Below are 22,687 nucleotides of genomic sequence, written 5' to 3'. Positions count from 1 at the left end.
AACGGTCACTCCCACCTTGCTTTGTATATCTTCATTTATAATCTTATATCTTCCTAATATACCCCACATACCCAAGTATTGTGAAACCTTGGATATGCATCATAAAAACCTTATTCATTTCAAACTATCACATAACACCAGATAAATACTCCAATTATAGTACATCAATAGCTATGGTTTATAATTAAAATACTAAATCACAAATTGGCAAAGACATGACTAAACATGGTTATTCCTAAAACAAGAATTTTACAAAGGATATGAACACAAAAGAGAGTTTACTTTTCAAAATTTAAATCAGAAGGTTCTACATTTGGGAGATAGTGTCCTGCATATATATGCAAGACAAGAAGTAGAATATATCATCTTAATTTCAAGGAGGTAAAATGTAGCAAAGACAGAGTGATTATAAATAGAGTTAATGGTAAAAAGCACATCTAAACTATAATGCCTTTTTTGCGAGTTTCATACCTCAACAACTCAACTATCACTCCCTTTGTATTAGAATAACACACATTGATGTTGAGTTGACCAAATAGTTTTTCCCAATCGACAACAGATTGTGTATGTCAATTAAGCATCGAAGGAGAGTCATAATTAAGGTATGGAACTCGCAAAAAGGTGATAGTTTAGGTAGGTAAATAGAACAATGAACCGTTCAAAAACTTACATTGAGTACTATATATGGATGTAGACCTTAAGGCAATTGTTTCCCATGTCCTCTTGTTCTTGTTCAATCTTTCTTGCAGAATCCTCAACACCAATGCTGCACTGATATAACTCAATCGACTCTAAAGTACAAATTTCTCCAAAATCTGTTGGAATTTCATTAAGGTAGTTGCATTTCTTCAGAACTAGGCGTCTTAGATTTGGGAAGTTATCGCTACTAGCTTCCCAATGCCCAAGATCTAGGTCACAAAATAACAAAAACTTAAGTCTTTCGAATTTGTCTACATCACTCAATGCCCATACTTGACCATAAGCTGCATGATATTTAAGCTTCAGCTCTTCGAGATTCGGCAACATGACAAGAGTTGACATATCTTCCCAAGGAAAAAAAACCAGCCTGCTAAAGTCAACCTCTTAAGTGATTTTGGGAAAAAAGACCGCTTAATGGAGATCGGTAGCTTCAAACACATTAAGTCCTTACTAACACACTTCAATGCTTCGAGTTTTGTCAAGTTGGACGTATCAATGATGTGATTGTCTGATAAAGCTGAATGATGCACGATCAATCTCTTTAGATCGGGAATGCTAGAAAGAATTTCATTTGTACAACTGGAGAAAAACATAGATTAGAAAGTTCCTCTAAATTTAAGATACTTTTCCTACTAGGACTTGGTAAATAGCAGGTTTCCCTAATATGTATATGCCTCAAATTCCTCATCATCCATATGTTCTGTGGTAAAAGTCTGTATTCATAATCATGTCCCTCAAATATTAGAGTTTGCAAATTCTGAAGCTCTGAGATTGATGCAGGAAGACTATCATAAGATCGAACTTGGAGATATCTCAAATGAAATAACTTTGTAATATCTTGTGGAAATGAAAAAAAACTTCCATATTCAGGGAAAATGGCCAATACCCTAAGATGGCGAAGATGAGAGAAAACTTTAAGATTTGCAAAATGTAGATTTTTTGGATATAAGTAGATAGATCTGGCAACGGAAGGTAATATCTCGAAACAAGGATCACCTAAGTAACTGGGAATCTGAAAACTGAAGCGACGATCATTATTATGATTTTATGTTGAAAGAGTACTAGGGACTATGTTAGTTATCTCAACATGCATAAACTTTGTTCTTTCAACTTCAGTCAAACAGAATTCACGGAGTAGATCATGCATTCCACATGTTTTTATCTCACCGTTGAATCTTTTTTTTCTAACCATTATCAAGTTTCTGCTGATAAGATCCTCCAAATAATCTTCTGCCACTTCCTCTAAGCTTTTATCACTTCCCGGCCTCCTAATAAAACCTTCAGCGATCCATAATCGAATCAATCTCCAAGTCTCAACCTGATAATCCTCCGGAAAACCACCAATAGAAAGAAAGCAGGGTTTGAGGTGATTAGGCAAATGGTGGTAACTCAAACCGAGCACTCCTAAGCATTTATCTGGATGACTAGCAATGATTTCACCTAAAGTTCGAGCAACATCCATCCAACTTCCTAATGTCCTGGCCACTTTTGAGAGATGTCCCGCAATCACTGAAATTGTTAAGGGTAGTCCTTGACATTTTTCTGCTATTTTCTTTCCGATTTCTAGAAGAAGTTCCCTTCAAGGAATCCTCACTATATTCAAGAATTTGATCATCATCAATATCATGACTACTTGTGCTAAAATTAGAAACAATTTCCATCACTTCCTTCTTTATCGTATCGATTCTTTCAACAACCGGTAAAAAATGCTTGTCTAGTAAACTTTCAGGTGCGTTTCCACATGTCCAGATTTTGATTTCACAAATCTTCATCTCAATAGCATCTTCTGCATAACTAGAAGCATCTCTTATTATTTCCCTTTTTTCCTACCTAACAATGGTGATATTAATTCCAGGTAGGAAAAGGGAACAACTGATAGTTGAGGTGTGTTTTGATAAATAGTTGATGATAGTTCAAATATGAAACTCAAAAATTGAAATACTTTTGACCATTATAATTAGAAAAAAGCTGAAAAGATATAATCCCCACACGCTTAAAATTTACTGTGAGACACAATGCCGGCCACATCAGATACTTGTGTTTGAAAGACACATTTTAGACGAGTTGCTTCATAAGTTTTTATAACTATTTAACAAGACGTGTGTCAAGTTTAAGGGGCTATCTGAGTATTTAGCCAAAAAAACGAAGAAGTTATATATAAACAAAAGAAAACAGATCCAAGTATGAATAGCTTTCGATTCTTAATAATACTCATACGCAATGAACAATAGAAACTTTATTCATTTCAAACTCCTATTGCAAATCGGCAAGACATGCATTAACCATGCTTGTTTCCTAAAACAAAAATTTAACAAAGGACATGAACATAAAAGAAAGATATTACTATTCAAAATCTAAATTAAAAGGTTGTTCATTTGCTAGATAACGCCAGATCGTCCCTCAAAATAAGCTTCAATCCCCTGCATATATGCAAGATAAAAAGTAGAGTCATCGTCTTCATTTCAAGGAGGTAAACTGTTGCAAAGACGGAGCAATTAATGAATTTTTTTATTTTGGAGAAATCTAAAACTTACATGGATGAAGATCTTAAGAAAATTGTTTCCCATGTCCTCTTGTTCTTGTTCAATCTTTCTTGCAGACTCCTCAGCACCAACGCCACATTGATATAACTCAATCGACTCCAGAGTACAAATTTCCCCAAAATCTATTGGAATTTCATTAAGTTTGGTGCATTTCTTCAGAACAAGGCGTCTTAGATTTGGGAAGTTATTGCTGCTAGCTTCCCAGTGCTTAAGATTAAGGCCATGAAATAACAAATACTTAAGGCTTTCAAATTTGTTTTCATCACTTAATCTCCATACACGATCGTTGGCAGCGTGATCTTTAAGTTTGAGCTCTTCAAGATTCGGCAACATGACATGAAGAGTTGAAATATCTTCCCAAGGAAAACAAAACCCGCCGTCTAAAGTCAGCCTCTTAAGTGATGTTGGGAAAAAAGACTGCTTGATGGAGATCGGAGGCGTTGAAAACCAAAAGCACTTACTAACACACTTCAATGCTTCGAGTTTTGTCAAGTTGGACATATTGACTGAAAAAGCAGATGAATATCGATGATGGACGATCAATCTCTTTAGATCAGGAATGCTAGAAAAGATTTTATTTGTACAACAGGAGAAACATAAGTTAGAAAGTTCCTCTAAATTTAAGATACTTTTCCTACTAGGAAGTAGTAAAATGCAGGCTTTCCTCACATGTAAATGCCTTAAATTCCTCATCATCCATATCTCCTCTGGTAAAACTGGTGTATATTTATGTTGACTCTCAAAAATTAGAGTTTGCAAATTCCGAAGCTTTAAGATTGATGCAGGAAGATTATCAAAAGATCGAAATTGGAGATATCTCAAATGACATAACTTTGTAATTTCTGGTGGAAATGAACAAGAACTTCCATATTCAAGGAAAATGGCCAATACCCTGAGATGGTGGAAATGGGAGAAAACTTTAAGATTTGCAAAATATCGATTTTTCGGATATAAGTAGATAGATCTAGCAACGGAGGGTAATATGTCGAAACAATGATCATCTAAGTTACCATGAATCTGAAAACTGAAGCGATTATGCTTTTGTGTTGAAAGAGTAGTAGGGACTATGTCACTTATCTCAACATGCATAAACTTTGTTCTTTCAACTTCAGTCAAACAGAATTCACGGAGCAGATCATGCATTCCACATGCTTTTATCTCACCGTTGAATCTTTTTTTCTTAACCATTATCAAATTCCTGCTGATAAGATCCTCCAAATAATCTTCTGCCGCTTTCTCTAAGCTTTTATCACTTCCCGGCCTCTTAATAAAACCTTCAGCGATCCATAATCGAATCAATCTCCAAGTCTCAACCTGATAATCCTCCGGAAAACCACCAATAGAAAGAAAGCAGGGTTTGAGGTGATTAGGCAAATGGTGGTAACTCAAACCGAGCACTCCTAAGCATTTATCTGGATGACTAGCAATGATTTCACCTAAAGTTCGAGCAACATCCATCCAACTTCCTAATGTCCTGGCCACTTTTGAGAGATGTCCCGCAATCACTGAAATTGTTAAGGGTAGTCCTTGACATTTTTCTGCTATTTTCTTTCCAATTTCTACCAACTCGGGAGGGAAATCATGTTTTGGTCCAAACACCTTATCACAAAGTAAGTTCCAACTGTTTTCTAAATTCAAGAGGTTCATCTTATGAGGGCTAACAGGATTTGCATACATTGCTACATTTGTTTCCCTAGTAGTCAATAAGATTCGACTCCTATTGTTGCAATTGGGAAATATTTTTCTTATGTTATCCCAAACATCCGTACTCCAAATATCATCAACAACAACAAGGTATCTTGGACCCTTTAGTTTTTTCTGCACCAAGTCGGCTAACTCGTTGTCATCCTTTTCATCATAATCTTTTCCAATGTCAATATTTTTTTGTTTTGAAATGCAATGTAAAGCTTCTAACAACACATTTCTACTTCCATACTTTTGAGATACTGTAATCCAAACACGAATATCAAAATGATACCTGATTGTTAGATGATCATGAGCTTTTCTAGCGAGTGTTGTTTTGCCAATGCCACCCATGCCTGATATTGTGACAACATCTAGATCCGACATTGCTCCTTTCAATCTTTCAACTATTATCTCCAAGTCATCATCTAGTCCGTGCACGATACCATCTTCCAAATGTTGCAGCATTCGATTACTTCTAGAAGTGTCACTCAATGAATCTCCGGCAGATTCAAGAATATGATCATCTTCAATATCATGAGTGCTAGTGCTAAAATCAGAAACAATCTCCATCACTTCCTTTTTTATTGTATCGATTCTTTCAACAACCAGTAGAAAAGTCTTGTTTAGTGAACTTTCAGATGCATTTCCACATGTCCAGCTCATTTCAATAACATTTTCTGCATAACTAGCAGCATCTCTTATTATTTCCTCCAAAGACTTGGTTTTTTCGAGATCAAATCTACTCTTGCTAGCTTCATCAACAACATTTTGAAAATCTTGAGCTGTATCATGAAGGGATTCGAGCGTTTTAGCAGTTTGACCTTGAACGAGGTTTGGATTTCTCTGCTGAAATTGCTCAAGTGTTTGAAGAAGAGAAATCACCGCGCTATAAGCTGCCATCGACTACTCAAGATATCAAATACACAAAGATTTTCACTTGAAATACCTTTCACAAGATGAAAAGGATATCAATATATAGAGATTTGAACTTAATATTCACAAAGTATCACAATATAAAGCTGCTAAGCTCTTTAACAATTTTTTGTCACAAATTTTTAATCCATCAACTAGTTGTACAAAGTCAGAGGAGTAGGTGTAATAAGACAATAATTCTTCCATTTTATTTGTCATTTCATAATATATTCCCTTTATTCTGATGAATAACTTTTACTTAATTGAAAAGGCAACAATTTTTTTAAATAAATTAAAACAAAGTTAGATCAGAGGAGTAGGTGTAATATAATAATCTCCCCATTCTTTAAGATTTTCCCTTTCTTCTGATGGACAACTTTTACTTACTTGAAAAGGCACCAATTATTTTTATTTGCCCTGATTGGACTAAACACCAATATCGAAAACATTGAAATGAAACTAATTTATAGCGACCCTACTCCCAACTCTAGCTGAGAAGTATAAGAGTTGAATATGGTTATGAAAGCTTGAGTATTATTAATACAATGTGTGATATTTATACATGTACAAGTATATATGAGAAAGGAGTTTGCTGGACATAAGAAACCTAAAGAGAAGAGGAAATAACTACGTATAACTCAAACATACTAACGTACTAGGACTCTACATCCTTATCCTTATCATGCCCCTTCAACATTGGCTCAATTTTCTTGAGACCAATGTTGCTGACAAAGGACCTTCTGGGAAGTGCTTTAGTTAATGCATCTGCTAGTTGAGCTCAAGTTGGAATGTGATGAACTGAAATTTGTCTACTTTCCACTTGGTCACGGACAAAATGAAAGTCAATTGCAACATGTTTCATTCGACTGTGAAAAACTGGATTACGACATAGGTAAGTGACACCAATGTTATCGCAAAAAAGCTTAGGAGGACAAGGCAGCTTGACCTGAAGTTCTTGAAGTAGGTTGGTTAACCAGTTCAACTCAGCTACAGCACTTGCTACAGCCTTGTATTCTGCCTCTGTGGAAGATCTGGCAACAGTGCGTTGCTTGTTGGAGCACCAACTAATGAGATTCTTTCCAAGAAAAATAATATAAGCAGAAGTGGAGTGTCTAGTGTCGGGAATACCACCCCAATCTGTATCTGAGTAGGCGAGTAACTGAGAAGAGTTACCATGTTTGAAGTGAAGTCCATAGGTTATCGTTCCTTTCAGATAACGAAGAAGCCTCTTTGTTGCTTGCCAATGTTTAGCTGATGGAGAGCGTTGGAATTGCGCGAGCTTGTTTACTGCAAAGCATATATCAGGCCGTGTGAAGCTGAGGTATTGCAATGAGCCAATGACCTGCCTATAAAGTGTAGTGTCTGCTGAAGGAGAACCGTCATCCAAGGATAAAACAATCACTTGTGGACAGAGGAGTGCTCACACTGTTTGCATCCAGCATATTGAACTTGCTGAATATGTCCGCAATGAAGCTACTTTGTGTGAGAGTCAATCCATGAGCATGCTGTATAACTCTTACTTACTTGAAAAGGCACCAATTATTTTTATTTGCCCTGAATGGACTAAACACCAATATCGAAACATTGAAATGAAACTAATTTATAGCGACCCAACTCTAGTTGAGAAGCACCCTCCACCTACATTCATTTTTCATGTGTAAAAATTCCGCTCGACCAATATTTGAGATCCTTTCTGATTCACTCACCAAAGAACGTGCCAAACTGACCGATAAACACTCTAGCTTGACATATACCAAATGTTTAGTATTAGGACATGATAAGATAAGACAAGCTTGTGTTTGAAAGACACATTTTATACGACATCAAGTGTCTAACTGGTCACTTCATAAGTTTTTATGACTACTTAACGAGACGTGTCAAGTTTAAGGGGCTATCTGAGTATTTAGCCAAAAAACCCGAAGAAGTTATATATGAACAAAAGAAAACAGATCCAAGTATGAAGCTTTCGATTCTTAATTATATCCATTGACAATGAATAATAGTAACGTGGGAGAAGGTACAAGTACCCCCCTAGACTATGACCGAAATCCCAGAGACACACCTTAACTAAACTAAGGTCTTATTACCCCCCTGAACTCATTTTATATATAATATTGTACACCTTTTGGCTTATGTGGCACACCCCGTGACTCCACGCAGTTGAGGCGCGTGGGATATATTTGGATGCCACGTAAGCCAAAAAGGTGTAAAAATTACAAAAAAAAACGAGCTCAGGGGGGTAATAGGATCTTAGTTTAGTTAAAGTGTGTCTCTGGGATTTGGGTCATAGTCTAGGGAGGTACTTCTACCTTTTCCCATAGTAACGTTATTCATTTCGAACTCCTATTGCAATACATCAATAGCTATGGTTTACAAATACTTAATCAGAAATCGGCAAGACATGCATAAAACATGTTTATTCCTTGAACAAAAATTTAACAAAGGATAAGAACATAAAAGAAAGATATTACTTTTCAAAATCCAAATGTTCATTTGCGAGATAACGTCAGATTGTTCCTCAATATTTTCCTTGGGAAGATATGTCAATTCTTGTCATGTTGCCAAATCTTGAAGAGCTCAAACTTAAAGATCATGCAGCCAATGGTCAAGTATGGAGTCTGAGTGATGAAGACAAATTCGAAAGACTAAAGTTGTTGCTATTTCACGAACTAAATCTTAAGCATTGTACTTTCCAAATCTAAAATTCCTTGTTATTGTTGAGAATATAATTAAATAATAAAAGTGTGCTTTCTCTAACAGTTTAAGTTTTTAGATGAGATGATCTCACACTTCAACATGGTATCAGAGCAGACAGAGGTCCTGAGATCAAATTAGATGAGATGGTCACACACTTCAACAGTTATGAAGAAATGCCACAACCTTAATGAAATTCCAATAGATTTGGGAGAAATTTGTACTTTGGAGTCGATTGAGATATATCGGTGTGGCATTGGTGTTGAGGATTCTGCACGAAAGATTGAACAAGAACAAGAGGACATGGGAAACAATTGCCTTAAGATCTACATCCATAAATAGCACTTAGTGTAAGTTTTAGATTACGACTTAATTACTCCGTCTTTGTAACACTTATCCTCATTGAAATTAAAATGACAGGTTCTACTTTTATCTTGCATATATGCAAGGGATTGAAGCTTATTTTGAGGGACAATCCGACGTTATCTTCCAAATGTAGAACATTTTCATTTTGATTATGAAAAGTATCATGTGCTACATTTTTGTTTTAGGAATAAACATGTTTAATGCAAGTCTTGCCAATTCGTGCTTTAGTATTTTGTAAACCATAACTATTGATGTACGAGTATTTATTTTGTGTTATGTGATAGTTCAAAATGAATAAGGTTTCTATTATGCATATCGAAGGTTTCATAAATCACACATGTATTGTAATTTGAGCTCACAATAACCTAATGTTCAGTTCTTGGCATAAATCATTATCTATCCTCTACGCCTATCAACGATACAGATCAAATACTTCTCGGAAAATATACCTTTTCTCTGTTTTTATTTGTTTGTTTTCGCATAAGTTCAACTAGTTGTTGAGCAAGATTTGATATATATATGTACGTAAACTATTATTTGACTTATATATATACACACAATATAATTTTTCGTCAAAGGGTGATGATTGTAGCTCCGCGTCTACCTATATAAGAGATCTGACTAAAAAAAAAGACTTTTGTGTAAAATTACAAGAAATCTTACATTTTAAACTCTAACTTCTTGCTGAAATAGGATTGTTAAGAATTTCTACACTAGTTAGGTAAGACTCGGGGGCAGAGCTAGCATTGTGGTTACGGATTTGGCAGAACCTAGTAACTTTTATGCTCAAACTATATTTTTGTTTTAAATCTGGTGATCGTATTTGCGATGCACCAGGTCCATGATCTGCACTACATATATCGAATTTTCAGTCGACTTCAACTTATATAAGCCAACAATGTAAAGAAATTTACACTATCAGATCGACACTATTTTCTGATTTGCCCTCGATTTGTCAAGACTAAACCATATCATATATACGCGAAAGTTACTCCTAGTCCCATTGGGATTATGCATTGACTTAAAGAACCACACAAGACTAAATTCCAACACATGAGGATGCAACAAGAAAAATACAAATAAAACGAAAAAATTCTCAAGTGAAATAGGAAAGTGAAAAAAAAAAATCTTCATTTCTCATTCGACTAGGTCCTTTTTTTTTTGTCTATGATGATGTTTTGAATGAGCAAATTACATCTTCTTGCACCGATGGCGAAAAAAGATATATGAAAAAAATTAATCATCCAAATTGTGATACATATTTAGAGCATTGTCAAATTAGAGTCAGTCAGTGTATACAAGTTAAACTCTTATTATAAGTTAACAGCTCGACATTGTTTCCTGATTTCCCCTTGGTTTCCGGTGAGCACTTCTACCGCCCCAAGCTTGTTCATTGCCACGCCGAATTTGTTAAACCACCCCACTTCATCATTACTAAATCTTTGGACAAATCCCCTTGTTCTTATATCTTGTGTCAAAACTTGATCGGATTCGAGTAAGCCTTTTTTCATCAACAATTGCTTGTAAAATACTGAGTCCATTTTGTATTGTGTTGTTGCATCGAACGCTATTGTACTCATTTGGCTAGTACATGTAAATTTCATAACACCGCCAAGTCGCGGATCAACCATTTGCGCCTTCTCGGGTGTGTCCATTCTATAAAGAAAGTTGAAACAATGAGCTACACCAATTGAGTGTGCACCAATTAAGACAACTAAATCTTCAGCATTTAGGCCTTTTCTGTTGAAAAGCTGAATCATTTGGTCTACTGTATCATCAGGCAATGGGAGGTTGCCAACGACGTTTTCTACNATCCTCCGGAAAACCACCAATAGAAAGAAAGCAGGGTTTGAGGTGATTAGGCAAATGGTGGTAACTCAAACCGAGCACTCCTAAGCATTTATCTGGATGACTAGCAATGATTTCACCTAAAGTTCGAGCAACATCCATCCAACTTCCTAATGTCCTGGCCACTTTTGAGAGATGTCCCGCAATCACTGAAATTGTTAAGGGTAGTCCTTGACATTTTTCTGCTATTTTCTTTCCAATTTCTACCAACTCGGGAGGGAAATCATGTTTTGGTCCAAACACCTTATCACAAAGTAAGTTCCAACTGTTTTCTAAATTCAAGAGGTTCATCTTAAGAGGGCTAACAGGATTTGCATACATTGCTACATTTGTTTCCCTAGTAGTCAATAAGATTCGACTCCTATTGTTGCAATTGGGAAATATTTTTCTTATGTTATCCCAAACATCCGTACTCCAAATATCATCAACAACAACAAGGTATCTTGGGCCCTTTAGTTTTTTCTGCACTAGGTCGGCTAATTCGTTGTCATCCTTTTCATCATAATTTTTTCCAATGTCAATATTTTTTTGTTTTGAAATGCAATGTAAAGCTTCTAACAACACATTTCTACTTCCATACTTTTGAGATACTGTAATCCAAACACGAATATCAAAATGATACCTGATTGTTAGATGATCATGAGCTTTTCTAGCGAGTGTTGTTTTGCCAATCCCACCCATGCCTGCTATTGTGACAACATCTAGATCCGACATTGCTCCTTTCAATCTTTCAACTATTATCTCCAAGTCATCATCTAGTCCGTGCACGATACCATCTTCCAAATGTTGCAGCATTCGATTACTTCTAGAAGTATCACTCAATGAATCCCCAGCAGATTCAAGAATATGATCATCGTCAATATCATGAGTGCTAGTACTAAAATCAGAAACAATCTCCATCACTTCCTTCTTTATTGTATCGATTCTTTCAACAACCGGTAGAAAATTCTTGTTTAGTGAACTTTCAGATGCATTTCCACATGTCCAGCTCCTTTCAATAACATTTTCTGCACAACTAGCAGCATCTCTTATTATTTCCTCCAAAGACTTAATTTTTTTGAGATCAAATCTACTCTTGCTAGCTTCATCAACAAGATTTTGAAAATATTGAGCAGTATCAAGAAGGGATTCGAGTGTTTTAGCAGTTTGACCTTGAACGAGGTTTGGATTTCTCTGCTGAAATTGCTCAAGTGTTTGAAGAAGAGAAATCACCGCGCTATAAGCTGCCATCGACTACTCAAGATATCAAATACACAAAGATTTTCACTTGAAATACCTTTCACAAGATGAAAAGGATATCAATATATAGAGATTTGAACTTAATATTCACAAAGTATCACAATATAAAGCTGCTAAGCTCTTTAACAATTTTTTGTCACAAATTTTTAATCCATCAACTTGTTGTACAAAGTCAGAGGAGTAGGTGTAATAATACAATAATTCTTCCATTTTATTTGTCATTTCATAATATATTCCCTTTATTCTGATGAATAACTTTTACTTAATTGAAAAGGCAACAATTTTTTTAAATAAATTAAAACAAAGTTAGATCAGAGGAGTAGGTGTAATATAATAATCTCCCCATTCTTTAAGATTTTCCCTTTCTTCTGATGGACAACTTTTACTTACTTGAAAAGGCACCAATTATTTTTATTTGCCCTGATTGGACTAAACACCAATATCGAAAACATTGAAATGAAACTAATTTATAGCGACCCTACTCCCAACTCTAGCTGAGAAGTATAAGAGTTGAATATGGTTATGAAAGCTTGAGTATTATTAATACAATGTGTGATATTTATACATGTACAAGTATATATGAGAAAGGAGTTTGCTGGACATAAGAAACCTAAAGAGAAGAGGAAATAACTACGTATAACTCAAACATACTAACGTACTAGGACTCTACATCCTTATCCTTATCATGCCCCTTCAACATTGGCTCAATTTTCTTGAGACCAATGTTGCTGACAAAGGACCTTCTGGGAAGTGCTTTAGTTAATGCATCTGCTAGTTGAGCTCAAGTTGGAATGTGATGAACTGAAATTTGTCTACTTTCCACTTGGTCACGGACAAAATGAAAGTCAATTGCAACATGTTTCATTCGACTGTGAAAAACTGGATTACGACATAGGTAAGTGACACCAATGTTATCGCAAAAAAGCTTAGGAGGACAAGGCAGCTTGACCCGAAGTTCTTGAAGTAGGTTGGTTAACCAGTTCAACTCAGCTACAGCACTTGCTACAGCCTTGTATTCTGCCTCTGTGGAAGATCTGGCAACAGTGCGTTGCTTGTTGGAGCACCAACTAATGGGATTCTTTCCAAGAAAAATAATATAAGCAGAAGTGGAGTGTCTAGTGTCGGGAATACCACCCCAATCTGCATCTGAGTAGGCGAGTAACTGAGAAGAGTTACCATGTTTGAAGTGAAGTCCATAGGTTATCGCTCCTTTCAGAAAAAGAAGAAACCTCTTTGTTGCTTGCCAATGTTTAGCTGATGGAGAGCGTTGGAATTGCGCAAGCTTGCTTACTGCAAAGCATATATCAGGCCGTGTGAAGCTGAGATATTGCAATGAGCCATTGACCTGCCTATAAAGTGTAGAGTCTGCTGAAGGAGAACCATCATCCAAGGATACGGATTGTGGTTACAGATTTGGCAGAACCTAGTAACTTTTAGGCTCAAACTCTATATTTTTGTTTTAAATCTGGTGATGCATTTGCGATGCACCAGGTCCATGATCTTTACTACATATATCGAATTTTCAGTCGACTTCAACTTATATAAACCAACAATGTAAAGAAATTTTACACTATCAGATCGACACTATTTTCTGATTTGCCCTCGATTTGTCAAGACTAAACCATATCATATATCCGCGAAAGTTACTCCTAGTCCCATTGGGATTATGCATCGACTTAAAGAACCACACAAGACTAAATTCCAACACATGAGGATGCAACAAGAAAAATACAAATAAAACGAAAAAATTCTCAAGTGAAATAGGAAAGTAAAAAAAAAAATCTTCATCTCATTCGAGTAGGTCCTTTTTTTTGTCTATGATGATGTTTTGAATGAGCAAATTACATCTTCTTGCACCGATGGCGAAAAAAGATATATGAAAAAAATTAATCATCCAAATTGTGATACATATTTAGAGCATTGTCAAATTAGAGTCAGTCAGTGTATACAAGTTAAACTCTTATTATAAGTTAACAGCTCGACATTGTTTCCTGATTTCCCCTTGGTTTCCGGTGAGCACTTCTACCGCCCCAAGCTTGTTCATTGCCACGCCGAATTTGTTAAACCACCCCACTTCATCATTACTAAATCTTTGGACAAATCCCCTTGTTCTTATATCTTGTGTCAAAACTTGATCGGATTCGAGTAAGCCTTTTTTCATCAACAATTGCTTGTAAAATACTGAGTCCATTTTGTATTGTGTTGTTGCATCGAACGCTATTGTACTCATTTGGCTAGTACATGTAAATTTCATAACACCGCCAAGTCGCGGATCAACCATTTGCGCCTTCTCGGGTGTGTCCATTCTATAAAGAAAGTTGAAACAATGAGCTACACCAATTGAGTGTGCACCAATTAAGACAACTAAATCTTCAGCATTTAGGCCTTTTCTGTTGAAAAGCTGAATCATTTGGTCTACTGTATCATCAGGCAATGGGAGGTTGCCAACGACGTTTTCTACGCGTGATTCCATGCCGTCACGTCGTCCACCAGACACCTCGTAATGCGGGAGTCCCGATGCAACAAAGGCGTCACGAGATAAATAGGCTAAAACATCAGAGCAAGAGACAATGCCCGGGCAATTTTCTTCGAGTTCTGCTTTGATCTCGTCAATGAGTTCAAATCCCTTGACTGTAATGCCATTTGACGGAGATAACTTCTCTACTTTCCCACCACTTGGTGTTGTATCGAGAAATATTGACCCATCGCAACCCTGTATATATGATAAGTTACGTACACTAACAGTATAAAGAATTTTTATGATCATCTGTGTAATTTAATATGTTTTTGTAGTGAGTTATCAATGAATTTTTATTAAGTAAGTCTTAAGTTGTCGTTTAGATGACCTAAATATTTCTTACATTGTTTGTGTATAAAACTTAAACTCTATTTTCATGGTTGCAAACATTAAACTTAAAGATTGTCTTAGGATATGTTTGGTATATAATTAAGGGAAAAAGGACAAATATATCCCGAACTACCGTAAATAGTATGTAAATACCCTTCGTCATACTTTTGGGACATTGGTGCCCTTGCCGTCCAAAAATTAGAGCATATATGTCCTTCACTCTAACCGAAGACACTAAATAGGGACACGTGGCACAATCTTATTCATCGATTCGATATTTAATAAATGTCGAGTCAGTGGAAAAGATTATGACACGTGTATGTCCGTTAGTATAAAGGGTATATATGTTCTAGTTTTTGGACGGCAGGGACACCAATGTCCCAAAAGTATAACGGAGGGTATCTGCATACCATTTACAATAGTTCGAGGGTATATTTAACCCTTTTCCCTATAATAAAATATTTTTTGAAACATAGTAGTCATTTTGTGGTGTTTGGTAGTCCTAAACTATTTTTCACCTAAAGATAAAAGAAAAATCATTTACTTTTCTTCATCAATTCTCTCAAATGCTAAAATACTTATCAATTTTTCGCTCTCTCTAACCAAACACCTGAAAATATTTTTTTTCATTTTCCAAAAAAATGTGCAAAATATTTTTTTAGAATTTATGAATAATTGCATAGAGTGGTGAGTAACTTACCTTGACAAAGCAATCATGCAAGAAAAGTCTAGGGATGGCAGCAGCAATAGTAGAGTCATTTTGTAAGGCTCTAATTAGGCCATTTTTGATAATTTGCTCTGCTTGAGGACATGTATTTTGATAAAATCCCTCTCTTAATCCCCCTAAAATCTCTTGTTGTTCGTGTTCTTCTGTAATTGGATCTACGTTATATCCAGGAAAAACATGTGGATATCCATGGTGGCCACCTCCTATTAGGGGATGCTCAAAATTGAAAGCCTCAAAACCGTGTTCATGAGACTTCATTTCCTTTTTGTTCTTCTTGTTCTTATTCTTATTCTTGTTCTTATTCGACTTTTTCTTTTCCTTTAAGGACCTTTCGTTCCTTGTCTCATAATTTGAGCTAGGAATCGCGATGTCATTGACATTGGCATGAACAACATTATTATTGTCACCATGGATCGTTACGTCTGTCTTACTAGAATCATGTTCTAGAAATTCAGGACGATGATTGGGACATGATGAGGCTAGCAAAGGTAATAGGATCGCGCAAACTAGTAAAATAGCTGCAAAAATCCCAACCTTAGCTGCCATAATTTGTTTAAGGTGATATGATGATAAATGTTTGTTCAATTTGAGCTTTTTTGGATGATCTTATAAATAAATAAATTTCAGAGAACAAAAAAAGAAGGCTTTTTAGGTTATTGGTGGTAAAGATCTTTCTTGGTAGTTATTTCAGTTAAGGAAATAAATGGTTAAAATTTTGAGAACCAATGAATTCAATTTAACTAATTAAAGAAAAATTTCACCCTCACAATAGGAAGTTCCTTATAAACTTCTTCAAAGTTTTTTATTAGAAAGTAAAAGGGCGGAAAATACTTTTGAACTATTCGAATTAGGTTAATTTTACCCTTCGTTATGTTTTTTACTCAAAAATGATCTTGTTGTTGGTCAACTAGCTTAAAAATGCTCTCAAACTAGTCAAATAGTTGAAAAATATATGATTATACTAATGGTTGCTCCAAAATAAGGAAAAAAATCGTTTTTTATTCAGTCAAGTCCTCTAAAGGTCTCCTTCTCTCTCCCTTTTATTGAGAGAAAATTTAAGATTTTAACTTTATGGGTTCGATTTTTTATTACTGGACTCGCTATACTTTTAAAATTATGAGTTTGGAATCTAATATTTGTTGAACTTTTGTTGTTTCACGCGCTCACAAATACTGGTGTTGATCGAACCCGTAGCATTACGAATACATCCGCCACCTGCCGCGTGTGGATGCGGAGGGTAGACATAATGGTCAAAAACACACCTCAACTATCGTTTTTTCACAGGTTTCACACATTAACTATCAATTGTTCCCTTTTCCGACCTGAACTATCACCATCTACTCAACTAAGTGTTTATAACACGTAGTGTTATAGTTCAAACTTCAAATAGAAAAGGGGAAAAGGGGAACAATTGATAGTTGAGGTGTGAAACTGGCAAGAAAGTGATATTCTACTATTATTAGTACTAGTAATATGCATCACATACTTGAAAACTTACAAGACATTTACACGATTGAGATGAACAAAATCATTGAGTTCATAATGAGAGTAGAAATTTTTCCTTGTGGAATTCTATATTCATCTTTTTACAGCAAATCAAGTGTCACTTACATCTCTATTCAAGTCACATCCNCCCCCCCCCCCCCCCCACAACAACACACACACAACAGAGTTGCAAATTACATACAGACAAGAACAATGTGAGAGACATTGACCGTAAAATCCATTTCATTTGCGAAATAGATTTTCGTCAGTGTGTAAAAGAATTACAAAGAATGTGATAATGCAGTATTTCATAAACAAATGAGAGAAGTATCTTGCTGACTATTCAGGAGGTACTTGGTTTGGCAGTGTTGTTGTCTTTCTTAAGACATGTTTCCTGCAGCGCTCGAATATGCTGTCGTAGATCAAATCAAATTGAACTCCAGCTCTATCGCGATTCACAACGAAAAGAATGTGGTCGCCTTCTATTATTTTATAGTACCTGCACATGAGAGGAACTATCAATACTGCTGCCTTAAACAACACGAGTGATAACCTGATTGGCATGTGTTGCTCGGACTCTCCAAAATGTTGTTGTACCCGCATTGGATCCTTAAAAATGCACTACTTATGGAAGACCCGACACACATCCAAGCCATCATATTTAAAAAGTCCGAGCAACATAGGATGTATCCATCTAATTGATATCGGTACCTATGGGGAAGGTAGAGTGTATGCAGACCTTACCCCTAACTTGGGAGTTAGAGAGGTTGTTTCTGATAGACCCTTGGCATAAATGTTCACTAAAATCTGACACCAAAATGAGTAAGGTCATAAAACTAAGCCATCATCACATAAAATCATATTACTAGGTTCTGCTCTGGGATTCTATAGAAGTATGATCGACGCTACATTAAATCCTAATGAGAAGAAAGGATCACATTCGAGTTAAGATTCTTCTCACAATGAAAAGATGGCTATAACAATCGCTTATCATAAAATAAAATTCCAAATTTCGAAAACCTCAATTCTTGATAACCAGAAAAACTATGACATGAATGAAGACAATAACATGACAACTGTCTAGTTGATCTATGGACACAGAATTAGAAGAGGAACTCTATATTGGTAATTTGGCTGAATAAATGCAAGAGCAGAATCTGACTGGTCACCTACCAGATGCCAGGTTGCAACGGCTGGCAATCAGAATCTTTAATAACAAGGCAACTAGGGTGTTCAACCGGCAAACGAGGGTGTGTCATAGATATGGTGTTGAGAGCACCGTCATTGTCCCACCAATCTTCATCCCTGCATGTATTAGATGAAATAAAAACAATGAGATGATGAAACAAGTTATTGCTAGTATTGAATCAGTTATTTGTCGCTCCATAATGCTTCCGCATATGATACTTATATAATTTTGATTGAGTACTTAATGGTGCCTTTGAGTAACTGGATTTGAAAATTGTCAGATAATAAACTTATGACTCTAAACTGATCATAAACAGATTGTTCAAAGGCATCTACATTTTACCAAGGAATTAGCAAAAAGTCTTAAATCAACTGAAAGTGATGTTACAAGATCTCTATTTTGGCACAGTGTACATCAGTCATTCATGTAAATCTACGAACTAGTCTAACAACCCACAAGAACTTGTCATGAGAATATAACCCAATGGGGGTAGGATCTCAGTGTAAAGCAGCAAGGCATAACACACAGTCCCTCAATTACAATACTCGATGCTTCAGAAATTTTTTACTAAGGGAGTTTCAAAATCTTGCTGACTAATTAGAAATAAGACTCAAGTGAATAGGGCTTGCACTATAATGTATCTTCATCTATCTAAGTAGAGTGGAAACAGAGGAGTAATAGACACGAACCTATAGCCCTTATACGGAGGAGAAACATCTTGAGGATGCCGCCATTGGCTCATTTGCAGGACTCTAATGAATAGCAGAGGATGTATCCCTCGAATGCCAGAAGGAACTGCAAAACCCGTAACTTTTGTGGTATGCTTGGTAGCATAGCTGAAGTAGTATGTTTGCGGAAATGTACGTAAGTGTCTGTTCAACTTGATTGACCCCTGGATGGTAAGATCAGGAAGTATCCAGTCCCCTGAAGCAAATGGACCAGCATTCCCTAAAAGGTAATCAAGAAGACCCCGGATACCAACTTTCCTCCAGGTCATACTGAAGTGATCAAACCCAAAGTTGTAATAGTCCTTCATCAAAGGAATGTCGAGCCACTCATAAACTATTACTCCAATGCGGCAAAGTTGGAGCAAACTTACAGGCATTATCGACTTTTCGTCTTCAGGTCTGTAGAAGAATTCAGTCAAATTCAGCAAAATGCAGTTTTACAAGTCTAAGTAAACTGGAAAAAATATAATTTTTAAGAAAGCTAAACACAGATGATAGCGTTGACTGTGGAATTCATGCAAATCACCATAATGTAATGGAGTAATTACATGTTCTGTGCATTGGGTGCCTCCTCAAGAACTATGTACTCAAAAATCATATAGGAAATCAAAGCTAAAAACTTGATATATTAACTCAGAGCTCGATCAAATTTATAGCTGAGGTATCACTTCCCTGGAATTGTTCACATGGCAATAATTGATCAAAAAAAGGTTAAACTGCAATAACTAAGAACTATCAGAAACTTACTGCATTCCATCGAAGTATGTCCTGGTTGTCCCATTAAGTGCTCCAGATAATGATGTTATGCTTAAGATCCAGTTCTCTGAAGTGTTCTCATAACCCTTGAATGCCTATCACAGTAAGCTTGAGGTTAACATCGAACAGGTTATTTTAGGTGTCACAATTTTTCAATTGAATGTGCACTAATTTACCTTGTCAGCCAGCATCTGGTGCAGAACTCGAACAACCTGTGCTCCAGCTGAATGCCCCACAAAATGAATAGGGTGATCTTCATCCCACTCGGGGTAGTACCCTGCTTCCTTTTTTGTTAAGTGAGGCATTGATCCAGAAAGATGGAAATGCGATAGCTCTTTAATGGCTTAGTTTGACACAAAGTTTAAGAAAGAAAGAACGGTTTTTGAAATATGCAATCTTAAACATGTCACAACACTTGTGTATCTATAAAAACTTGTCATTCATTAGTATAAAGTGAAAAGTTCAAGGTTTCAAAATTTACAAATGTGTAGTCATTTTCATAACGGACTTATAAGGAAATAATATCATTGGGACTGAGTTATATAGATGAAGTAAAAGATTTTGACCTTGTTCATAAACTCGTCCAAATTGGGAATGTCCACAAGCCTTGCTGTGCTCCTCCCCATAATCAACTTGCCCTCCTTTCAAATAATAGAACAATCCACGAGCCCTGAAATCTAAAATCCATCAATTGTTGCAAAAACTATAGAACAAGAAAAACAGTATAACTATTGACATAAGTGACAATCTCATCTAAAAGTTTAAGCAATTATGGAAAGCACATTTTTACTTATTTAACTATGTTTTCAAAATGCCCCTCATGTACGAGAGCTCATCGTTCAAACAATTATTCAGAGTTCCTAGAGCTCCTCGTAAGGTTAGTAGGAAAACCTGTTTGGTTAGATGTATTATTATTCATATGAAGTGGATAGCTCATCCTCAAAAACTAACTCATGAAGTGAACAGCTCATCCTCAACCAGTATGTGACCCTTAACAATAACACAATATAGCAAAGAGAAGATAATTAAGCATTAAACCAAAAAAAAATAGAAAATATTCACCTGTCGTATATGCTAGTTAGCGAACCCAAATCTGGAACAAGAACCTTGTCATCCTTTTTCTCTGCACCAGCAAAATACGAAAGTCCTCCCAATCTCTACAAAAAAAAAAAATTACATTTCCAAGCCCACATGACAATAAGAATAAATAAATGTAGCATCTGTATAGGGAAGAAAAAAGGGTCAAAGTTCCCTCTATATTATTCGAAATTGAGCAACTTTATACTCTGGAGCTATACAAAGGTTTGATTTTTACCTTTAACCCCTAACGGAACTCCAACTCGAGTAATTTAAAACCATAATCAAAGAAGCATAAATTTTGACCCTTTTTCTCGAAGAATTTGAACACGTAGAGTCCACTCATTTCAAGCTAAAGCTCCAGTAAAGATAATGGCAAATACGAGACTGATTTGTTAATGACAAGACTATGAATGAACCAAATGTGTGAACACATGACAAAATTGATCAATTTCCTATGCTACATGGACAAATTAGGAAAAAGCCTGATTAAATTTTGATCCTTTTTATCGAAGAATTTGAACACGTGGAGTCCACTCATTTCAAGCTGAAACTCCATTAATGACAATTGCAAATACGAGACTGATTTGTTAATGACAAGACTATGAATGAACCAAACGTGCAAACGGATAAAAAAATTGATCAATTTCCTTTTCTACAAGAACAAATTAGGGGAAAACCCAAACAAAACAACAACAACATACTCAGTATAATCTCACAAGTGGAGTCCACTCATTTCAAACTGAAACTCCATTAATGACAATTGCAAATATGAGACTGATTTGTTAATGACAGGACTATGAATGAACCAAAACGTGCAAACGAATAACAAAATTGATCAATTTCCTATTCTACAAGGACAAATTAGGGGAAAACCTAAACAAAACAAAGTATAATCTCACAAGTGGAGCCTTGAGAAGGTGATGTATACGTAGCCTTACCCCTACCTTGCGGAGATAGAGAGGTTATTGCCAATAGACCCTCATCTCAAGTGAAGCAAAAAAGAGAAAAGAACACTAGCAGCCACAAATAGTACAACAAACAAAGCAAAGAAAACAACAGGTAACACTAAAATCGAAAAATATTAGTAATAGAGGAAAACCCCAAATGTGAAAATGTGAAAATGTGAAAAAGGGGCATTTACCCCTTTGCCAAAACCAAAGATTCCATGAACCAAAACTATAGGAGGCAAATCATTTAAACTCTTTATCTCTTTGTTACCCTCAAATTTTGGCTTGAAAATCCAATTGTTCACTGACTGAGAAACATCACCGGCGACGGCTGTGCTAAATAAGTAAAACCCATAACTCAAATGAACCAAAGAACTCACAAATAGCTCTGTCAGTTGAAATGCTGTTACCCACCATTTCACTATCATTCTACAGATCCTTAGTGAAAATTTCTCAAAAAAAAAGTTGTAAAAATGCTCAAATTGAGAGAAAACAAGAACACCCCACAACTTTTTGAAGCCCCTAGAATGAATTAAAACAGAATAAAATGGAGCTTTTGTTTCTTCAAAAATGGTGATTCTTGGAAAGAGGAGAAAGAAATGAAGAAAAACACGTTTGGGTTTCCATTTCTTTGGGGTTTTATAGAGCTTGTTGAGAATTGTTTCCACCACTTTCACGTTTCCAAAATTGACCAATCAAATCCTTGCATTTGTTTGGATTGTCGTGTTATATTGTATCGTATTGTATTGTTATTATTGTGAATATAACGTGTGTGTAGATCTCTTGTTATTTTGATATGTTTTACTTGACGCGAGCGTCATTCAAAAATTGTTGCTCTATACAATATCCTCATCATATCCCACTTGTGTGATAACACTAAATATATTATTGTTGTTAAATTTGATATTGTGTAATGATAAAAAAAAAGTCATTACATGGA

The 22,687-nt window shown here is 35.8% G+C and overlaps 5 protein-coding genes across 5 annotated transcripts; all 5 read right to left on the bottom strand.

The window, feature by feature from the left end:
• Positions 1-678: 678 nt before the first annotated feature.
• Positions 679-2,161, bottom strand: LOC125859910 (putative late blight resistance protein homolog R1B-23). The gene is made up of 3 exons (XM_049539767.1): positions 1,797-2,161; positions 1,159-1,278; positions 679-1,066 (listed from the first exon to the last, which is right to left on the bottom strand). The coding sequence occupies exons 1-3, from the start codon at positions 2,159-2,161 to the stop codon at positions 679-681; spliced, it is 873 nt and encodes a 290-aa protein (XP_049395724.1).
• A 916-nt stretch (positions 2,162-3,077) lies between these two features.
• Positions 3,078-5,869, bottom strand: LOC125859901 (putative late blight resistance protein homolog R1B-17). Its single transcript, XM_049539755.1, has 2 exons — positions 3,234-5,869; positions 3,078-3,119 (listed from the first exon to the last, which is right to left on the bottom strand). The coding sequence occupies exons 1-2, from the start codon at positions 5,826-5,828 to the stop codon at positions 3,078-3,080; spliced, it is 2,637 nt and encodes an 878-aa protein (XP_049395712.1). The 5' UTR covers positions 5,829-5,869.
• A 4,807-nt stretch (positions 5,870-10,676) lies between these two features.
• Positions 10,677-11,978, bottom strand: LOC125859891 (putative late blight resistance protein homolog R1B-23). The gene has a single exon (XM_049539744.1). The coding sequence runs from the start codon at positions 11,976-11,978 to the stop codon at positions 10,677-10,679; it is 1,302 nt and encodes a 433-aa protein (XP_049395701.1).
• A 1,822-nt stretch (positions 11,979-13,800) lies between these two features.
• Positions 13,801-16,130, bottom strand: LOC125853738 (peroxidase 57-like). Its single transcript, XM_049533474.1, has 2 exons — positions 15,536-16,130; positions 13,801-14,700 (listed from the first exon to the last, which is right to left on the bottom strand). Exons 1-2 carry the CDS (start codon positions 16,106-16,108, stop codon positions 13,951-13,953), a joined length of 1,323 nt encoding a protein of 440 aa, XP_049389431.1. The 5' UTR covers positions 16,109-16,130; the 3' UTR covers positions 13,801-13,950.
• A 1,181-nt stretch (positions 16,131-17,311) lies between these two features.
• On the bottom strand, positions 17,312-22,352 carry LOC125853495 (uncharacterized). The gene is made up of 8 exons (XM_049533191.1): positions 21,942-22,352; positions 20,783-20,877; positions 20,287-20,390; positions 19,897-19,997; positions 19,712-19,815; positions 18,926-19,363; positions 18,221-18,352; positions 17,312-17,546 (listed from the first exon to the last, which is right to left on the bottom strand). The coding sequence occupies exons 1-8, from the start codon at positions 22,173-22,175 to the stop codon at positions 17,387-17,389; spliced, it is 1,368 nt and encodes a 455-aa protein (XP_049389148.1). The 5' UTR covers positions 22,176-22,352; the 3' UTR covers positions 17,312-17,386.
• Between the last annotated feature and the right edge of the window lie 335 nt (positions 22,353-22,687).

This window comes from Solanum stenotomum, chromosome 1 (assembly GCF_019186545.1).
Source record: "Solanum stenotomum isolate F172 chromosome 1, ASM1918654v1, whole genome shotgun sequence".
Taxonomy (NCBI): domain Eukaryota; kingdom Viridiplantae; phylum Streptophyta; class Magnoliopsida; order Solanales; family Solanaceae; genus Solanum; species Solanum stenotomum.
This window is presented reverse-complemented; position numbering and strand designations above follow the sequence as displayed.

Excerpts from the sequence above, each read along its gene's own strand:
- LOC125853495 (XM_049533191.1), bottom strand. The coding sequence starts at position 22,175 with ATGATAGTGAAATGGTGGGTAACAGCATTTCAACTGACAGAGCTATTT. Across the intron at positions 20,391-20,782 it reads CTAACTAGCATATACGACAG|GGCTCGTGGATTGTTCTATT; the intron begins GTGAATATTTTC and ends TTTAGATTTCAG. Across the intron at positions 17,547-18,220 it reads CCGTTGCAACCTGGCATCTG|GTACTATAAAATAATAGAAG; the intron begins GTAGGTGACCAG and ends TCTCATGTGCAG.
- LOC125859901 (XM_049539755.1), bottom strand. The coding sequence starts at position 5,828 with ATGGCAGCTTATAGCGCGGTGATTTCTCTTCTTCAAACACTTGAGCAA. Across the intron at positions 3,120-3,233 it reads TTCTTAAGATCTTCATCCAT|GGGATTGAAGCTTATTTTGA; the intron begins GTAAGTTTTAGA and ends GCATATATGCAG.
- LOC125859910 (XM_049539767.1), bottom strand. The coding sequence starts at position 2,161 with ATGGATGTTGCTCGAACTTTAGGTGAAATCATTGCTAGTCATCCAGAT. Across the intron at positions 1,279-1,796 it reads ACTGAAGTTGAAAGAACAAA|TTGTACAAATGAAATTCTTT; the intron begins GTTTATGCATGT and ends GTTTTTCTCCAG. Across the intron at positions 1,067-1,158 it reads ACAAAACTCGAAGCATTGAA|GCTGGTTTTTTTTCCTTGGG; the intron begins GTGTGTTAGTAA and ends TGACTTTAGCAG.
- LOC125853738 (XM_049533474.1), bottom strand. The coding sequence starts at position 16,108 with ATGGCAGCTAAGGTTGGGATTTTTGCAGCTATTTTACTAGTTTGCGCG. Across the intron at positions 14,701-15,535 it reads TGCATGATTGCTTTGTCAAG|GGTTGCGATGGGTCAATATT; the intron begins GTAAGTTACTCA and ends TCATATATACAG.